Consider the following 19,640-nt stretch of genomic DNA (forward strand, 5'->3'; position numbering starts at 1 on the left):
CAGGAAGTAAAGCCGCGAAATCAAGGCCCCGCCCTCACTCTCGCTGAATCAATCGCAAAAAATTATTGAAATAATTATAGAAATTTTGATATTAAATTTAAAGCTCCAATCTCCTCAGTCCTCCGAAGATCCCCAAAAAAAGTCAGTTGGTGCTTCAGTGACTACTTCGCTCAGAGAACCTGTCAATCACAGCTGTCAATCATGATGTCACAGCATCGTTTTTATTAACTAACTAAAAACAAACTTATTTTGAAAACAAACACTTGAAATTACATCAACGTGATAGAAACTACAGTAAATGACAGAAACTATCTTTGGAAAAAAGATATGTGAACTGTAATTCTAAACAATGTGAATTGTTTAGTTGGTCTCACGTCCCATTGAATAACATGGGGAGGCGGGGTTTATGACATATACTAGGACCAGTCACCGGTTTAACTGCGTTAAATCAGTTTTACGCAATTAATCGCACCGTAATAAGGAAGATTCCTGAGAAATGCAAGCTTGTAGTACCACCTGTTTACTCCAGAGGGCAGTAAGTGAAACTTCAGCTGTATGAGCAACGCGCAGTTTATACAGTGAAGAAAACAACCCACAACACAAACATGCGTTCAAAACACTTGATGGAGTGCAAATCTGAACTAAGAGATCTCAAGATGTGTTCTAAGTATTAAACTATATTTAACTTTTTTGGAGAAGGAATTGACTGCTCTTTCTCCACAATCTATTTAGGCAACATAGCAGCCCACTTGTTAGTGAAAGACAAATATCTATTGAAGGTGCTATTAGCCGCCAGCAAGAAAGCTGTAACACGAAAATGGTTTCAGACTGAGCCTCCAACAAAGACTGACTGGATGAATATTGTGAACAATGTTCAAAGCATGGAGAGAATGACTTTCTCACTGAATCTACAGATTGATAAATAGCTGCGATACTGGGAAAAATGGATTTCATGTGATGTTAACTGACCCATAATTGTATGATCTGACATGTATTTCCATTAATGTCATTTATGTAGGTATAGGTGACCAAATATTTGTTCCATTAAGTTACATTTTAAATTTTTTCTCAAAGAAATAAAGTATTAAAAAAAACTATATTTAACTTGACACAGTGACCTAAAAATTTTATGTTTATGACGCGACGCACCCAAGACGCTACACAAGCATGTCTGACGCAGGTGTACATTGACGGGTCCTTAAACAATTTGTAACCAAAGTAATTTACATAAATGTAATTACTTTCATTGAAAGTCAGTAACCGTAATCTGATTACAATAATATAAAATGTCATTAATTACACTACTTTTTGTGCCTAAAAGTATTCGATTACAGTAACTAATTACTTTTTAATCCAATTACACCCAACACTGATTACCGCTATAATCTATTGTCTTAATTTTGATTGACAGTTTACCACAGATAGAGAGAGGCAGTAAATCAGTCTCTTCAGGAGGGGGATTGCCCACTCTCTGCTCCTCAGACCTCTCACTGGTCATCGTCCTTTGAATACTCTGATACCTGTTAGAGAGGAAAAGATCCAAAAACATTTAGAAATGTATTAAATTATCCACCGCTACTGTGTAGAAATCAGCAATCACAATATTCTTAAAAACATCTCATTTTGTGTTCCACACAAGAAAGTCATATAAGTTTGGAACGACATGAGTGAGTACATGATTTTAGGTTTAGGTCAGTAGAGAGATTTGAAGCTTTGTCATATGATTGCTAATCACTCTGAGGTCTAACCTGCGGTTGAGCTGTTCCATCTGCAGTATGGAGCTGGAGCGCGTCAGACCTTGAGGGGTGGGTGGGCCAGTGGGTCTCTGCCATGTGGTGGTGCGGTTCACATGATCCACAAAGAAGATACGGCCATGACTGTCGATACGAGCCTCCCAGTCTAAGAAAGGAAAGAAATTAACATAAAGTGTAGGTGTGATGGTGTCAGATTATGTTTTAATTTACAATCCTAGCTAAAGCCAAAATGAATTAATCTGGCGAAATTGGTTTAATATATGAAGACAAAGCAAAGTGCTGTACAAAAACGACATGGAAGCGCATCCCACACTCACTGGGAGGTAAGGGCTCTTCCACACGCTGGTATCGGTGAATGTCTTGTCTTACAGATGGCAGAGAGGGAATGCACTGATCTCCATTTATCTGAGGGATACCTGCACCATATTTACACAGATAATGATGTCAGTGGAAAAGAAAAAACGTTTTATTTGAGGAGACAAATGTGGTCAAATGTCTCTATCTATACCTGCCACCTCTGTCCAACTTATTTTTTATTTCATATCACTGTCTACAAGTCAGATAAGGAACGAGAATGAATAATTAAGTGAAAACATAAACTGTACTTTTTACTTTTATGCATTTGGCTGTTATCCAAAGCAACTTGCAGTGCACTCAAGGGGCACATCTTATCAGCATGTGTGTTCCCTGAGTATTAAACACATGAACTTAGCATTGCTAGCACTATGCTCTCCAAGCTCAGCTCAAGCATCACAAGGAACAACAATGTTGAAACACCAGCTGCATCTACCTGATTCTGTGTCTGTAACAAAGGTCTCAGAATCCACAGATTCTCCGTCCCCTGATTGCATTGCTTCCTCGTCCTCCTGTGAAACACCGGCTGTCGCTTCCAGGCTCCACCTCCTGGACATTGTGTCCTCAGTCACTTCTTCACATTCCTCGATCTCATTCTCTGATGGTTCTGGATGTGGCACATCCCCCTCTAGCTCATTGGTTGGAGGAGATTCTTCACCAGTCTCTGCTACCTCATAAGTTGTGGGTGTGTCATCTGAGAGATCTTCTCCTCCTGGGTCAATGGCTGCCTCTGCCCCCTGTTCTGCCTCCTGTGAAGATCAAGTTAATGGAGAAGGTGTGTTCCCAGTGTTATTATCATTAATGAAACCTAAAACTAAATCTTATATATTAAAGCTGAAGCATAAAATAAACTTTAAACACTTGTACGCTATGAAAATGGCTCTGTATGTTTTGAGCAACCCGCTTACACTTGCCCCAACAACATTAAACAACCAACGGCACGGGTTGGGGGTGGCGCTATCTCTTTGTTTAACCAACAGCATTCCTCCCCAACCCCAAACCAGGAATGATTGGGGTTCTAAAATGAAACCCTCCTCCTCCCCAGCACCACAGGTCTATATCTGTTTCAAGGGTCTCAATTGTATGTCTATCTACTTGTGCAGCAGCAGCATGTCCTACATGCGTGATGCATCATGTCTTATGAATGTCTAATTGTGCAGCACGGCTGTTCATGTTCTAGCAGTAGCAAGTCTTCGTACTTCCTCTGCTGCTGCAGCAGCCAGGACTGTTTCTGACCATTTATGCACCCTAGGCGAGATCGCTAATTGTCGCCCAGGAGGAGCGATCTCATCCCGTCGGTCCGTGGTCCGGTCTGCATTTGCAACCCCCCAGCTGGTGGCGCCCTAGGCAACGTCTTGTTCGTTTATGCCTCGAAGCAGCTCTTGCAGCAGTGTAAGTAGATCTAGTCCACTAAGACAAAACCTACCATTTGTCATATACATCATAAGACCTTTAATTTATGGCGAGACATGTCATGACAGATCTAAACTAAATTGGAATAACAAATAGAAAATAAAATAGCTATACTAACAATAAAGAGCTAACTGACCTGAGAGGCGGACAAAGGGACCGGGCAGCTGTCAGATGCCATTGAGGAGATATCAACTTCAGTTGCCAGCTCCTCACTGGGTTCCAACCCCTTTTCCTCCTCCTCCTCCTCCTCCTCTGCTTCCACTTCCTGCTCCTCTTGCCTCTCCAGCAGGCTGGCGGTTTCCACCTCAGGGGCCACTGAACTTGGCATCACCTCTGGCTCTGGAGCCACCTTAGTCTCCATTTCAGACTCCAGCCCAGCCTCTACAGGAGGTTCATTTCCAGTTCCTTCAAACACTGATTCTTGAATTTCCCTACAAAGTTTTGGGGTTTTTTGTTGAGTTTTTGGGGTGCCATTAAACATTGGAAGTGTGGCCTCCGAAGCAGATGACCTTTCTTCCTCTTCATCTGAGTCGATGTGCAGCATAGCACTAAGGCGTGTATGAGTGGGAAAGCTGGATTGCAATTTGGGAGAAGCTGCTGCAAGAGGCCTCTCTCCCGGGCCCCTAGGGGCCTCAATAGCATCAAGCTGCTTACTGAAGGAACCTTGAAGCAGGTCAGGGGAAGAAGGGGCCTCGTCGTCCAGAGTGGCACCATAGATCTCTGTGTCTGGGGAGGGCATGCTACTCACTTCGCCATTTCTGTGGGAACCCTGGGAGCCTGTGGGGGAAGGGCTCTCTGAAGAGACAGGGAGAGGGTGGGGCAACTCTTCATCATCCGAAGGGGTTCCAGGAGCTCCATTGAGGGCTGTTGCCCCCAGAATCGTCTCAGGGGAAAAATCTACAAGATGATACGTAGGTATAAGTTATTGCAAATATATTTTTGTTTGTGTAAATCTAAATTTGAAACCAGAATATCTCAAATGTTCTTATTTGATAGCTTTATGTCAAGACTAAATCCTCAGCATGTGGCATTTAAAACTTATTAGTAAGCCAACCGATGCCAATAATTTCAAATTATTCAGCCTAGTTGATATATTGGTCTATCAGAGCATTTTAATTAAGGAGACACTCTTATCCAAAGTGACTTACTGTATAAATGGAGAAAGAACAAACACATATGACAAGTCATAAGAAGCCAACAATATTAGCAGTGCCACAATTTCAAATGTGGACTAGAAATATACAACTTTCAACAGTAAATTGATGACCATCCTCTGTGGTTTTGCAGTAGCTATATGGTAGCTATTAGCTAAGCTAGCGCATGTATATGTGTGTGTGTGGGTGGGTTTGTGTGGTTTACGAGGACATTTTTTATGTTACAAACTGGTCATTAAAAGGGTATTATGCTATAAATGTTAGTTCTAGTGTCCCCATAATTCAAAGAGCTTATAAAACATACTAAACAAATTTTCTTTTGAGGGTTAGGTTTAGGGGTAGGGGATAGCATCTATAGTTTGTACAGCAGTACCGCCGCTCCCTATAAGCAGACTATGCAGTCTGCGTAGGGCACTAACTCCCTAGGGGGGCACCATCTTACCCTAGGAGGGCACCTCATGTCCGAGGTATAAAGGTCGACTGCAGGGTGTCGTGCGGGAGAGAGAGATTGTTAGCGGACATGTCCGTCATGTGTGAGTTTGTGTCTTCTTTTAAGTTTACTATTAAACTATTATTTATATTGGAAAGTAGGTTCTCGCCTCCTCCTTTCCATTGAATACCGTTACACATGACGGACATGTCCGCCAACGATCTCTCTCTCCCGCACGACACCCTGCAGTTGACCTTTATTCCTCGGAGGCTTGATTAGCCTAATAAGGGACCAGGTGTGTATGATCTCGACCCGGCCCTGCCCTCCGCCCTGCCACACGCTCATTTAACGCAAACTCTGCGTAGGGCATTGTGGCTGGGTGGAGGGCGGGGCCGGGTCGTGATTCCACACACCCGGTCCCTTATCTGGCTAATTAAGCCTCCGAGAGGGATAAAGGCCGACTGCGGAGGATGGTGCAGGAGAGAGAGATCATTTACGGACATGTCCGTCGTGTGTGTGTTTGTCTTTTGTTTCAGTTTTATATAAAAATATTATTTATATTGCAAAGCCGGTTCTCGCCTCCTCCTTGCCCGTTTATATCGCTTTACAGGCATCAATTTGTCGTACAGTATAAAAATCGTTACATCTATGGAGATTCCTCATAAGGATAGCCACACCAATGTACATGTATGTGTATGTGTGTGTGTGTGATCTCACCATCTTGGCCCATCGATGTGACATCCACTTTAAAGTGCATTTGACCACTCACATTATCAGTGGGCAAACGTCGACATAGAGAGAAGCTCAGAGACTGGTTTCTGTAGCAATATAAACACACATACAGTATAATCAAGTAACGACTCTGATGATTTATACTACGACTATAAGCATTGTTTACTTGCCTTCTAAGATATTAAAAGAAGAATCAGCAACAAAAGTTTGTTTTTCATACATTGCCACTGTTTGTGTCCACCAAAACATCTCATTGTGTTGATGTTCATCAAAATAGAAATATAGTGTAGCTATGACCAGATGTGATGTTGCCATGGCCTCACCCTGAAGCATGCCTCTCCAGCAGCATTTGCACCGGGATGTTCAGCTGACCCAGGAAGCGCTTAATAATCGGTCGACTTTTAGCAAACTTGTCCTTGATCTCAATCACTAAGACATCTGTCATAAGAGCCACAAAAGTGTGTTTCTACGTGGAAAAACAAAGAGAACAAGAGTCAGAGAATAACTGTGAGATGTTTGTTTAGATTAACTTTGGTCTGAATTCTTTCAGCATATGTTAGGGTGTCTTTTCCTGGACATATCCTCTTTTTTAGACCTGAAAAAACCTCAAAATTGATTTCAAAATTGGCTAAAAATGACCGGAATTTGGCTTTGTCTTGCCCTCTACAGTTATGATCCTATCATACATTCTGTGTATTGATACAGCTCATCAGTTTTCACTGTGTCCTTTTGTGATTATTCTGGCTAAAAGCAGCAGAGCGTGCACCCACCTGCTCTATTTGCATACTTTGCATATTATGTGACAATCACAAAATGTCAGCCAAAGGAATTTGATCTTCAGGCAAGCACACCTGGAAACAGCAGCCATGTGCTCAAACAAAAATACAAGACGTGGAGCATGAGTGTCCAGATCCCAACCGAAGAGTCAGAATCCAGACACCATGCTCTGAACATGAGACACAGACCAGACAGAAGAGCACACGGCCAGGGAACAACCAAAGCCGTGCACTCACACAGAGACATAGAACATACATGTAAGGATCCTGTCACCACAATAAACCTGACTGACAAAGGTGACAGGATCCTGACATTTTAGTGCATTTGTTTGTCTTTATTGTGAGTGTGTATGTGTGTGTGTGTGTGTCACCTCTCCATGCCACACAGGGTTAGTAGTGTTAGTTGTAATGCCAGATCGTCGCTCTTGGCCATGATGAGAAAAGGTCGGAAAGCAACTTCTCTTGCCTGGATGAATGCTCATCTTCAGATAAGGGTCTGGGTTAAAAAACATCCCCTTTTTCAGCCCCACAGCACGGATATCTAACACAAACAATAGTCATATTAATGATTAAAAATAGCACATATAAATCTAAGGAGCAGGATAATGTCATTATTTATCATTGTCACTTCCTATTTGGATAATACAAATCAGTGGTTCTCAACTGGTTTTACATTGAACATCAAGCAGTGACGCGACAAAGTACCAAAACTGTTTATCATGCAAAAGTAAACATAACTGCGCTTGGTCAAACATTGGCAGTTTTTAATATTTAGGATTTTCGAGTTTAAGGGCAAGTCTTCATGCAACCTGTCTGTAATGGCCAGATGAACTGGATTAGTTACACAGTCTAGGTGCAAATCAGCTGTTCAACGATTGATATCTTGCACATAAATACAAATCAATATTTCATGTCCATTCACTTATTTATTTGGCTAACCCTAATCAGAACAAATCAGTGACAAATGTTTGTGTGGCAACCCACTAGTTGAGAAGTACTTAAATAAATAGTTTATGGTTGCTTTTTCTAAATGTCACACACACACAATCTCACCTGATAGGGTAAAACTGACCAGTTTTCGACTGCTGTCTGAAGCTTGTTGTCCCTCACCTTGACCTTCAGCCTAAAAGATACACTGATATCAGCCACTACAGACAGAAAATGAATGAGCAGCCTCGCTGTACTGCATCCCTTAAATGACACAATTCACAATACAGCCGGAAAGCATATGCAGAGTTCCTTTCCTCAAATGGCATGATATACTGCCTGCAGTTATGGGAAATGAGAAATGTGTAACATTTATCAGTGATATTCTGGCCCATAGTGAGCAAGATGGTTACAGTGGCATTCACTATATACTCAAAGCATATGCTGTATACTAATATACTGTATATATATACCTGCTAAAAAGCACAAGCAATATTATACCAAAAATATCATTCACATCCAATTTTGTTGACATCAATTGACATACTGTACAACTACACTTTTGTGAATATCAATAGAATACATGTGGATTATATACTACATGTAATCAGGCAAAATGTACTGTTGACATACACGCAGACGTACAGACACAGACACACACACAGACACACACACACACACACACAGACACAGATACATACACACAGACACACACGCACATACAGACACACACACACACACACACACACACACACACACAGAGACACATACACATACACACACAGAGACACACACACAGACACACAGAGACAGACACACACAGACACAGACACACACAGACACACACAGACACATACACATACATACACACACAGACACAGACACACAGGGACACACACTGACCAAGGCTCTGGGGTTCTTGACTGCGATACAGGGAGTTGTGGCTCTCAACGCACCGTTTACTCCATGGTAGTATTTGAAACAGATCCTTGTCTCAGCTAGAATAAAGATAAACAGAAGAGTATCATTATAAGTGAATGTACATTCATTACCAAAACGTCACTATTTTGGTATGATCTACTGATCCTTTAAACATTTTATAACAAAGTTGGAGAACAGCTGTTGGCCATTGTGTCACTAACCTTCCAGGAAGTATGGTCCTGCCTCCAGTCTCCAGACGATATGACCACACTGTGAACCATTAACTCCACGGTTCTTGCAGTCCCACATATTTGATGGATTGGTCTCATCTATAGAAAAGTGTAGTCATAAAAAACATAACCTGTGGCTTTGTGTGTGTGCATTTTTATTGAATTCTTTGTTTATATTTTTTTTTTTTTTGTGGTGAATCGGACAGTCACCAAACGGAATCACCCCAAACTCATGCAATTGCTTCAGCCAATGTTACAATGTCAGGCCACTCAAACAAACAGAGTAACATTTTAAAAGCACCGTAATGCCACAGTGTACAGACTTCTCAGGGAAATATACCCACAAATGACTAGCTTCTAGTTGAATATGCACATCAAAGGAATTGTTCACCCAAGAATGAAAAGTCTGTCACTCATTCTCATGTCATTCCAAACTTGTATGACTTCCTTTCTTATGTGGAAAACAAAAGGATTGGTATCTTGGTCTATTTCAATACAATGGCAGCTAAAAGTGATTCACATTGCAGTTAAAAAAGGACAGAACAATTTTATAAAAGTAGTCCATCCGGGGCACGTGTCATAGTTCAAGCCTCCCTGCTCGTTGTGCAGATGAGGTTTAAAGTAGATTAGTGTCACTGAATGGCTGGATATCAGATATCTGTCAGATATAAATAAAAAACTCTGTTGTCTTTTACCCTTGCTACAGTATATAGATCACCTGGGCCTTATTCTGATTTCCTTGGTGAATTTGCAAATTTTAATCAGATCTTGTAGTTAAAGTAGATAAAGCTTTAATTGTTGGTAACTTCAACATACATATAGACAAAGAAAATGACATATTGGGATTAGCATTTATCGATATTCCCAAATATCTTGGAGTCAGACAAATGTAACAGGACCAACACATCGCCGTAATCATACGCAAGTCTTAATTCTGTCATATGGAGTTGATTTTGATACTATAGAAATTCTGCCGCAGAGCGATGACATCTTGGATCATTACCTCGTCTCTTGTATGCTGCGATCAGCTAATGTCAATCAATCTACACCACGCTATCGTTCAGGTAGAACTATTCTTTCGACCACTAAAGATAGCTTCACTAATAATCTTCTAGATCTATCTCATACACTCAATAAACCCCAAAGCCTCGAAGGACTTGATGAAAATATAAATGCAGTCATCTCAAGTACTCTTGACATCTCAAGTACTCTTTGTGTCGAACCCTTCGATTAAAGAAAATGAAAGAAAAAAGCCCTGCACCATTGTAGAATAATCACACTCTCTCAAGAGAGCAGCTCAGAAAATGGAGCGAAGTGGAAGAATACAAAATTAGATGTATTTCGTGGTGCATGGAAGGATAGTGTCTGTAGCTACAGACAGGCACTAAAAGCTGCCAGGTCAGCATATTTTAGTAAACTCATTGAAAATAACCACAACAATCCTAGATGTTTATTCAGTACTGTGGCTAAATTGGTTATGAATAAAACCACAACTGAACCAGATATTCTGTCACAGCACAAGAATAATGACTTCATGTGTTGGAATTATGCAATCATCTGTCACAGTACCTCAGAAAACAGTGTCTCGTAATTTACCGTATGTGCAACTTCAATCCTTCACTGTCATAAGTTTTGTTAGCTCTTCATGACCTATTGAAACATCAAAAGCCACAACATGTTTGTTAGATCCAATACCAACCAAGCTCTTGAAAGAGGTATCTCCTGTAATTTCAGAACCTCTTCTTAATATTATTAACTCCTCGCTATCCTTAGGACATGTCCCAAGAAACTTTAAAATGGCAGTTATCAAACTACTTATTTAGAAGCCACAACTTGATCCTGGAGAACTGGCTAATTATAGACCGATTTCAAATCTCCCATTTATGTCCAGAATACTAGAAAAGGTAGTATCCTCCCAAATATGTTCATTTCTACAGAGAGATAGTATATATAAACAATTTCAGTCAGGATTTAGGCCTCATCACAGTTCAGAGACTGCACTTATCAGAGTTAAAAATTACTTGCTCTTATCATCTGATCGCGGCTGCATTTCACTTCTAGTGCTTTTAAATCTTAGAGCTGCATTTGACACGATAGATCACGACATTCTCTTGAATAGGCTGGAGAATTATGTTGGCATTAGTGGAGTTGCATTAGCATGGTTTAGGTCATATTTATCAGATCGCTACCACTTTGTCTATGTAAATGAGTAATTGTCAAATCAAATAAAAGTAAAATATGGAGTGCCACAGGGATCAGTTTAGGGCCTCTGCTTTTCTCCATGTATATGCTTCCCCTGGGAGATATTATCAGGAATCATTGAATAAGTTTCCTCTGTTATGCCAACGATACACAACTTTATATTTCTTCAAAACCTAATAAGATTTCACAACTCTTCAAATTAGCAGTGTATCAATGAAATAAAAGATTGGATGGCCAGAAATGTCCTTCTACTCAATTCTGACAAAACAGAGGTACTAATTATTGGACCAAAAACCTCAAAAAAATTAGTCGTTATAATATAATTTGACTCTCAATGAATGTACTGTAACATCATTTTCAACAGCGAAGAACTTGGGTGTTATATCTGATACCAATCTGTCCTGTAAAAATCAAATTACCAATGTTTCCACCTAAGAAATATTGGTAAATTATGACATGCTCTCTGTTGCTGATGCCGAAAAACAAATTAATGCGTTCATGACCTCAATACCAGATTATTGTAATGCATTACTGGGAGGATTTCCAGCAAGATCAATAAATAAACTTAAATTGGTTCAAAATGCAGCAGCCAGAGTGCTGACGTGAACCAAGAAATATGATCATATTAGCCCCATTTTATAATTGTTACATTGGCTACCTGTTAAATTCTGTATTAATTTAAAAATTCTGTTAACTACGTACAAAGCTTTGAATGGTCTCTGCAGTACTTAAGTGACCACGCTATATTCCATCACGTTCATTACGATCGGTAGATCTGTTCATATTTGGCTCCTAAACTATGGAATAGTCTCCCTAACACTGTTTGAGACGCAGACACACTCACTCAGTTTAAGTCTAGACTAAAGACTCATATATTTAGCCAGGCATACACCTAATTTATCCTCTAATTTATTTTGGTCTGCTGGAACCAGAAACATTGATTGTGATCTATAACTCTAAATTCTAGAAATCTATAATCTATAAATTGAATGGCATCCATGCTAATATTATTCTATTTGTTTCCCTGTCTCAACCTCGGGACTCCTATGCTGAGGTCACAAAAAAACGACTGGATCCAGCAGCATTCCTGCTTCGTGTTGGACTCCACTGCTCCGTGTCATTGTGTGATGACGATTAATAGCAGCCGGTGCCAGCCAAACATGACTTCAGTCTATTATGATGGACTTCAGAGGATGAACTGATGCCAACTCCAACCATAAGACATGGGATACTTCATATGCCATTGCCTGAACCTTGGATTTAGGATAGACCTCACCGAAATTACCAGCCAGGTTGAATTGAGATGCACCTAACTGATCTCTGCCTACATCACTTCGGTCTAATGATGGACTACACTCTTGAAATGGAATACATAAGACTATAAATTAATTGCCAACCAAACCCTTCATCAGCCAACCAACAAAGGACAATTGCATCTACAGGTCATCTTTAAAGTATTCACAGCGCTTCACTTTTTCCAAATTTTGTTATGTTACAGCCTTATTCTAAAATGGATTAAGTTCATTATTTTCCTCAAAATTCTACAAACAATACCCCATAATGACAATGTGAAAGAAGTTTGTTTGAAAAATTTGCAAATGTATTAAAAATAAAAAATTTAACAAATCACATGTACATAAGTATTCACAGCCTTTGCCATGACACTCAAAATTGAGCTCAGGTGCGTCCTGTTTCCACGGATCATCCTTGAGGTGTTTCTACAACTTGATTGGAGTCCACCTGTGGTAAATTCAGTTGATTGCACATGATTTGGAAAGGCACACACCTGTCTATATAAGGTCCCACAGTTAACAGTGCATGTCAGAGCACAAACCAAGCCATGACGTCCAAGGAATTGTCTGTAGACCTCCGAGACAGGATTGTATCGAGGCATTGAAGGTCCCAATGAACACAGTGGCCTCCATCATCCATAAATGGAAGAAGTTTGGAAACACCAGGACTCTTCCTAGCGTTGGCCGCCCGGCCAAACTGAGCAATTGGGGGAGAAGGGCCTTAGTCAGGGAGGTGACCAAGAACCCGATGATCACTCTGACACAGCTCCAGCGTTTCTCTGTGGAGACAGGAGAACCTTCCAGAAGAACAACCATCTCTGCAGCACTCCACCAATCAGGCCTGTATGGTTTAGTGGCCAGACGGAAGCCACTCCTCAGTAAAAGGCACATGACAGCCTGCCTGGAGATTGCGTGAAGTCACCTGAAGGACTCTCAGACCATGAGAAACAAAATTCTCTGGTCTGATGAAACAAAAATTGAACTCTTTGGCCTGAATGGCAAGCGTCATGTCTGGAGGAAAACAGGCACCGCTCATCACCTGGCCAATACCATCCCTACAGTGAAGCATGGTGGTGGCAGCATCATGCTGTGGGGATGTTTTTCAGTGGCAGGAACTGGGAGACAAGTCAGAATCAAGGGAAAGATGAATGCAGCAATGTACAGAGACCTCCTTGATGAAAACCTGCTACAGAGCGCTCTGGACCTCAGACTGGGGCGAAGGTTTATCTTCCAACAGGACAACGACCCTAAGCACACAGCCAAGATAACAAAGGAGTGGCTACGGGACAACTCTGTGAATGTCCTCGAGTGGCCCATCCAGAGCCCAGACTTGAACCCGATTGAACATCTCTGGAGAGATCTGAAAATGTCTGTGCACCGATGCTCCTCATCCAACCCGATGGAGCTTGAGAGGTCCTGCAAAGAAGATTGGGAGAAACTGCCCAAAAATAGGTGTGCCATGCTTGTAGCTTCATACACTACCTACAATACAAAAGACTTGAGGCTGTAATTGGTGCCAAAGGTGCTTCAACAGTATTGAGCAAAGGCTGTGAATACTTACGTACAATCGTACATGTGATTTTTTTCATTTTCAATATTTTCAAAATGTAGAAGATTTCAAACAAACTTCTTTCACGTTGTCATTATGGGGTATTGTTTGCAGAATTTTGAGGAAAATAATTAATTTAATCCATTTTGGAATAAGCCTGTAACGTGAAAAAGTGAACCGCTGTGAATACTTTCCGGATGCACTGTATGCTTAATACAGGATGGACTTAAAAGACATTAGTCATTAATCTTACAGTTCATACAAAATCTATCTTTAAACACTGACCCTTAACACTTACTTAGTTTAATAATTTTAAACCATGACTTGCACTATACACAATTAATTTTGGCATCATATTCATGATGTTAGTCAGAGGGGAACTGGCCCCTACAGTTATTCTGGTTTCTCCCATTAATCAACATCTTATGGAGTTTTGTGTTCATTGGAACAGTTGCCTTCGTCTGACTCACTCGAGTTATAAAAACAATTATTATTTAATTAGTTATTTTTAAACACACAATCATATTTTATCAAACTACACAATGATGACTCTAAGACATTATAAATATTACAATTTCATTTTCTGTTAATGTCTGATCTTCTGTTAAGCTTCTTTAAAATGAAGTGTGTTTTGAAAGGCGCTATACAAATAAAATTGACTTGACTCAAGGCATATGGTTTTGGTAAGAAACCATTTGAAATGTTAGTAGTATTTTAGTGAAAGCCTTAATGTCTGTTGCACGTTCATGAACGTTACGAGAGAAGTTTGTTCAAGGTAACATTCATTGGCACTAAAAGCAATACAAGTTCCAGCATGAAAACAAGTTTTTGCCACTGTGAAAAAGCTCATAAATGGACGTGAAGATTTTAACTGCAAAATTACTTTTCTCACCAACACCAATTGCTTGCCTTCAGAAGACTGAAGGCACAAGCCACATGCACTACTTTTGTGATACTTTATGGTCCATTTTTAAGCTTTAAAGTGCCATTGTTTTGTAAAGACGGACCAGGATATTCATTAACAATCTCCTTTTGTGTTCCGCATAAGAAAGAAAGTCATATGAGTTTCGAACAACATAAGGGTGAGAACATGATAACAGAATTGTATTTTTTTGGGTGAATTAATCCTTTAAACTGGGATAGGAGTATGTGTTTTTTTTTTTTACATAAAATATATACACACATCAGCTATGGCACTAACTCTTACCTATGTGGTAAAGCCCAATCCAATCTGTAGCATCCACCTCTTCCTTGATATCCCATGAGATGACTAAGTTCTGTCCCCGGCCCATAGTGAATTCTAAATTCGATGCTGTAAGTGAGGAGCGCCCTTGAGAACTGACAAGGTCTGTATCGCTGTTGGCCCTGAGGAGTCCTACTCCGGACTGATCGGCTCCACCGCGCTCAGACAAACTCCGAAGGTTCTCTGGGCTGAGTGTGTGGCGCACGTTGGGGCTTCGTCTTCGAGCTGCAGACTCCCGTGTGGCCAGGTGATCCCGCCCCTGGGGCGCCATGCCTGACGCCTGGTTGGAGCGGGGCCTGGACGGGAGAACTGCTGTGGCAAGAGAGGGGCGAATGGTGGCAACCGTGTGGGATCAAATATTTGGAATGGAGAGGTTTGGAGGGAGTTAGGAAAAAAATCCTGACCTGACCTAAAGTCTAAACATCTAGAGAAGCCAATGGAAGTAAAGGGAATTTGGCTGGAATCCCAGATTATAACTAGGCTGAACTAAATTGAAGGACTAGCTAGGAACTGTACTGGCCTTTAGTCTGCTAGATGTATTGGGTATGATTTGGGAAATGGAGGGGTAGAGAGAGAGAGAGAGAGAGAGAGAGAGGAACAAAGAAAGAGAAAGGTCAGTACTTTTGTTTGACTGCATGCATTTCAAAAGGCAATGGTCACATAAGCAAGAATCCCTGAACTAGCAGCTAGTCTTGATTGCAGCCCTCTACAGTCAACCTCTTTAAATAATGCAACTGTTCAGCCTCACTACAGGGAAAGGCTCCTCAGCCTTACCCTATGGTGTCCACCACTGCATTTAAGGAAAGGTTTTCGTGAAAAATACTTCAGGTAAGTAAGACTTTTTTTTCTTTGGTCTTGGGCTGTCTCTAGAAATCTTCAATGTATTTAATTAATGTACTGTAGAGCCAAAAATAGAATTTGTTGTCACAGCCCCCCCAAATACACACTCTCATGATCACATGACAGGTCTCCAGTTTCAAAGGCACCTCAGGTAAATACAGGACAGGTTTACTGGATATTATTTAATGAAACTCAGCAGCATCTCATATTCTGCAACACACCCAATTCCAGCCATCCCTTTCCTACATTTTAAACTATATCATGCTTTATGGAAAATAACTGTTGTGGAAAACTGTGGAAATGCATGCTCATATAAGCAAAAACAAAAGATTCTAAATACTGATACTGTGGTGGACTGTTACTTGACAAACCTGAGATATATACACTTCATATACACTTCTGTAAAACACATTAAACTCCATTACGACTAAAATGTAGTGTACAACTTGGAAAAAAAATGTATTCACTAATACTGACAAATTTAACAAACACTAAATAGCATTTACAGTCGGGTGAATTTAGGGAAAGTGTCCCCAAATAGTGTTGTACTTTACCAGAATTGCCACATCATGACTGTGGCACCCGGTCCCTTATCAGGCTAATCAAGCCTCCGGGATAAAGGCCGACTGCGGAGGATGGTGCGGGAGAGAGAGATAGTTTACGGACATGTCCGTCATGTGTGTGTTTGTCTTTTGTTTATGTTTCTCATTAAACTATTATTTATGTCGTCAAGCCGGTTCTCGCCTCCTCCTTTCCATAGAACTGCATTACACTGGTGCCGAAATCTGGGAAGGAGGAGTGATACGCCGTAGTAGAGTTCTCGCCACTACCGTCCACCCCAACGGAGCAGCCGTGGCCATCTGCCGGGGGACGAGGAGCCCAGCCGCCTGGAAGTGGACGACGGCCGCGAGGGGAGAAGGGGCTCCTAACCGACCGCCTGGAGCGGTCAGGGCCGCTGGCAGGGGCAGAGGAGTCCCCTTTCAGCCGCTGAAACACGCCGGCGTCTGAGACCACCGACCACGAGCGGGGAGGGGCTCGCTGTCGACCGCGGGGGAGACCCCTTCTGTTCCCCGAGAATGCAGCGGGGCTTTCCGTTCGCCAGGGGCTGGAGTAACTCCCTCCGATCCACCCGGAGAGGCGTGGCTGTCGTCCGTTAGAGGGTGGAGGAGTGGCAGAGAAACAAGCTACGGCGTATCGGAGAACTGGCGAGTAAGTGGTTTTTTTTTTCCATCTCTCTCTCACGTGTTGGTCTTTTCCCTCTCTTTTAAATTTTACAGTGTTCTTTTGGGGGGTACTACACTGTTACAGGAAGTACCCCACCATTTTTATTATTTCTGTTTCCCTCCCCTTGTCCGCTCCCTCATCCAGGTAGACGGGGATGACCTGCCGGCAGAAGGGGCGAAATGTACGTCATGCCGGGGGCTCCCCAGCGTGAGAGAACGAGGGAGGAATGTGGCAGGGTAGAGGGTGGGGCCAGGTCATGATTCTACACACCCAGTGCCTTATTAGGCTAATCAAGCCTCCGAGAGGGATAAAGGTTGAATACGGAGGATGGTGCGGGAGAGAGAGATTGTTTTCGGACATGTCCGTCATGTGTTTGTCTTTTGTTTAAGTTAATCATTAAAATATTATTTATATTGACAAGCCAGTTTTCGCCTCCTCCTTTCCAATGAACTGCTTTACAATGAGATATTATGTGCTACAGTTATTAATGTAGATTAATATGGGTGCATTGTGCGCACTGGCTGTGCAACATTTTGAATTAGAAATCTTTCACTGCAAAACAAGCATGTATTGCAAGTCCGAAATAATGCTTCAGCGAGTGTGCATGTGTGTATGAGCGTGTTAACGGAGGTGATGTCAGCACAGAGAGCTTTCTGCAGTGTTTGCAGTTGGATGACACCTGATCTTACACTCCGTTAAATACTAAATGAGGTCTGTTCACCTGTGCATAAATGCAGTGTTTGCTCTCACTAGGAACCCATCTGTGCACCAGCGGAGGTTACTGCAGTCTTTGCCTCTTGATAGAACGGGCACCTTGAGGAGCTGGCACAGAGAATGGCAATGGAGCTTTATTTTTCGATTCTCTATCTATCAATTCACATTAAGAGCAACAAAAAAACTCTATCGTCTTACCTTTTGTCGTGCAACTTGACACACTTGAACTCACAAGAGATGACAAAAGTGAAATAGAGCAGCCCAAAAGAAATCCCTGTGTCATAAACCTTAATCATAGTCATGCACCATTTTTTATTTCGGAACATAATTTGTGCTTTGAAGATATACTTCTCCTTTCAACTACAATCTAATGTGCCAACTTAATCTTCACAGTTTAACCCAAATATTGCTTTCAGGTTATTTTTAACTGGGAGAGGTACAGTCAGGGACAGATTACCGACCGGGCCAATGGGACCAGTGCCCCTTGAATACCAGGGGCCAATGACTGCCCGGGGGTGCCCTGGGATTTATGGCTGCGTGATCTAGTTTGGACTTGAAAACCCTTTTGGGCATGAACCCCCAACCCCCCACCACCAACTTTTGGGTGGAGGGGAGCCCTTGGAGATAATTGGCCCCAGGGCCTTTGCAAGTCATAATCCATCCCTGGGTACAGTAGATAATAATTTGTAGATACCACATCGTTTTTAGTACGGAAACCTTATTATACGCATAATCATTTTTTTATTTTATTTTATTTTTTTATAAAATTGTTTAAGAGACATAATCGTTTTTAAAATTTTTTTTAATTATTATATCTTTTGGGGTCACAAGTCAATTTTGACCCTGGCATCGATTGTGGCTTTACACACGATATTATGCAGATTTGTTTTTTGTACATTAGATTTTTACTTATAAACACTCTTTCCCGTACTCCCTCTTAACACCTTTTTTCATGCACACATTAGTCTAAACAGGGCTTGAAAGAGGAAATTGTCACATTTTTAACATGGGTCTAGCTATGCAGTTGAAAAGATCTTTTAAATAAAAAATTAATAAATAATGTGCAGCGTTTTATTACTCAGCAGATGTGTGCATAACGTCATACGAGCATCACGTGGTTTTTTCAGTATGCAGGTGAAGCCCAGCACACACGCACATCTAAGAGGCATTTCTCACGACTGCATGACTCGCACACATGCAGCGCTTTCAGGTAACACTGGGAATTCCCTTCGTCATGTATTTACACATCACCATGCTGCATTAAAACCCACATCAGAGTCAGCCCCGTTAATACACTTTTATTACGTCTAGCAAGAGGTTTCCACGCTAAAATACGTGACATGAAAATTAAAGTCAACCCACAAGCTAGAACCTTCCCCTAACGTGGATACTTTGGCGGGAACCTATTCTTAACGTTCTCAAAACGTTATTTTTTAGGTTTAATTTGGGTAACCTGGGATTAAACATTCAACCCGACAAAATCATAAAATATGGTACATTTTCTTTTAAACGAATACTTGCAAACTACTTGCATCAAAACAACAAGTACATTGTGTAACAGCGTAGGCTACCTTGCGCTTCAACGTGACGCGTCCATAGAAACATCGACCAAACCCGCGGCGCGGAAGGAAAACAATATGTCGTGCTGCATTAGTAATTACAATGTATGACTATTTCCTCAGCTTCGGATGGCTTGGAGGCGCAGATTTATCGCTGGGCCTCTTCTTCCACTGGAGCGAGATTTTTAGTCAGAAATCCGACCGAGGAATTGACGCGAGACAATTCCTTCTTCACAGGCTGACAGAGCTGTCGCATCCTGGATATACGATGGACATGTTGCCCGAGTAAAGTCTTACGCGTCTGACAACTGGTGTAATTACACAAG

At 41.4% G+C, this 19,640-nt stretch overlaps 1 protein-coding gene across 1 annotated transcript in view; it reads right to left on the reverse strand.

The window, feature by feature from the left end:
- LOC127654977 (E3 ubiquitin-protein ligase HECW2-like) overlaps positions 1-15,263 on the reverse strand; it is a 34,742-nt gene extending 19,479 nt beyond the window's left edge. The window contains exons 1-12 of the mRNA XM_052142558.1: positions 14,942-15,263; positions 8,683-8,790; positions 8,444-8,538; positions 7,667-7,736; positions 6,985-7,154; positions 6,161-6,303; positions 5,823-5,923; positions 3,658-4,418; positions 2,545-2,857; positions 2,072-2,170; positions 1,749-1,899; positions 1,417-1,520 (exon numbers count right to left, since the gene is read on the reverse strand). Of these exons, the coding sequence (XP_051998518.1) occupies positions 1,417-1,520; positions 1,749-1,899; positions 2,072-2,170; positions 2,545-2,857; positions 3,658-4,418; positions 5,823-5,923; positions 6,161-6,303; positions 6,985-7,154; positions 7,667-7,736; positions 8,444-8,538; positions 8,683-8,790; positions 14,942-15,248 (2,422 nt within the window). The 5' untranslated portion in view covers positions 15,249-15,263. The remainder of the gene's footprint in view (positions 1-1,416; positions 1,521-1,748; positions 1,900-2,071; positions 2,171-2,544; positions 2,858-3,657; positions 4,419-5,822; positions 5,924-6,160; positions 6,304-6,984; positions 7,155-7,666; positions 7,737-8,443; positions 8,539-8,682; positions 8,791-14,941) is intronic.
- Positions 15,264-19,640: the final 4,377 nt, after the last annotated feature.

The sequence above is a fragment of the Xyrauchen texanus genome, chromosome 14 (assembly GCF_025860055.1).
Source record: "Xyrauchen texanus isolate HMW12.3.18 chromosome 14, RBS_HiC_50CHRs, whole genome shotgun sequence".
NCBI lineage: Eukaryota > Metazoa > Chordata > Actinopteri > Cypriniformes > Catostomidae > Xyrauchen > Xyrauchen texanus.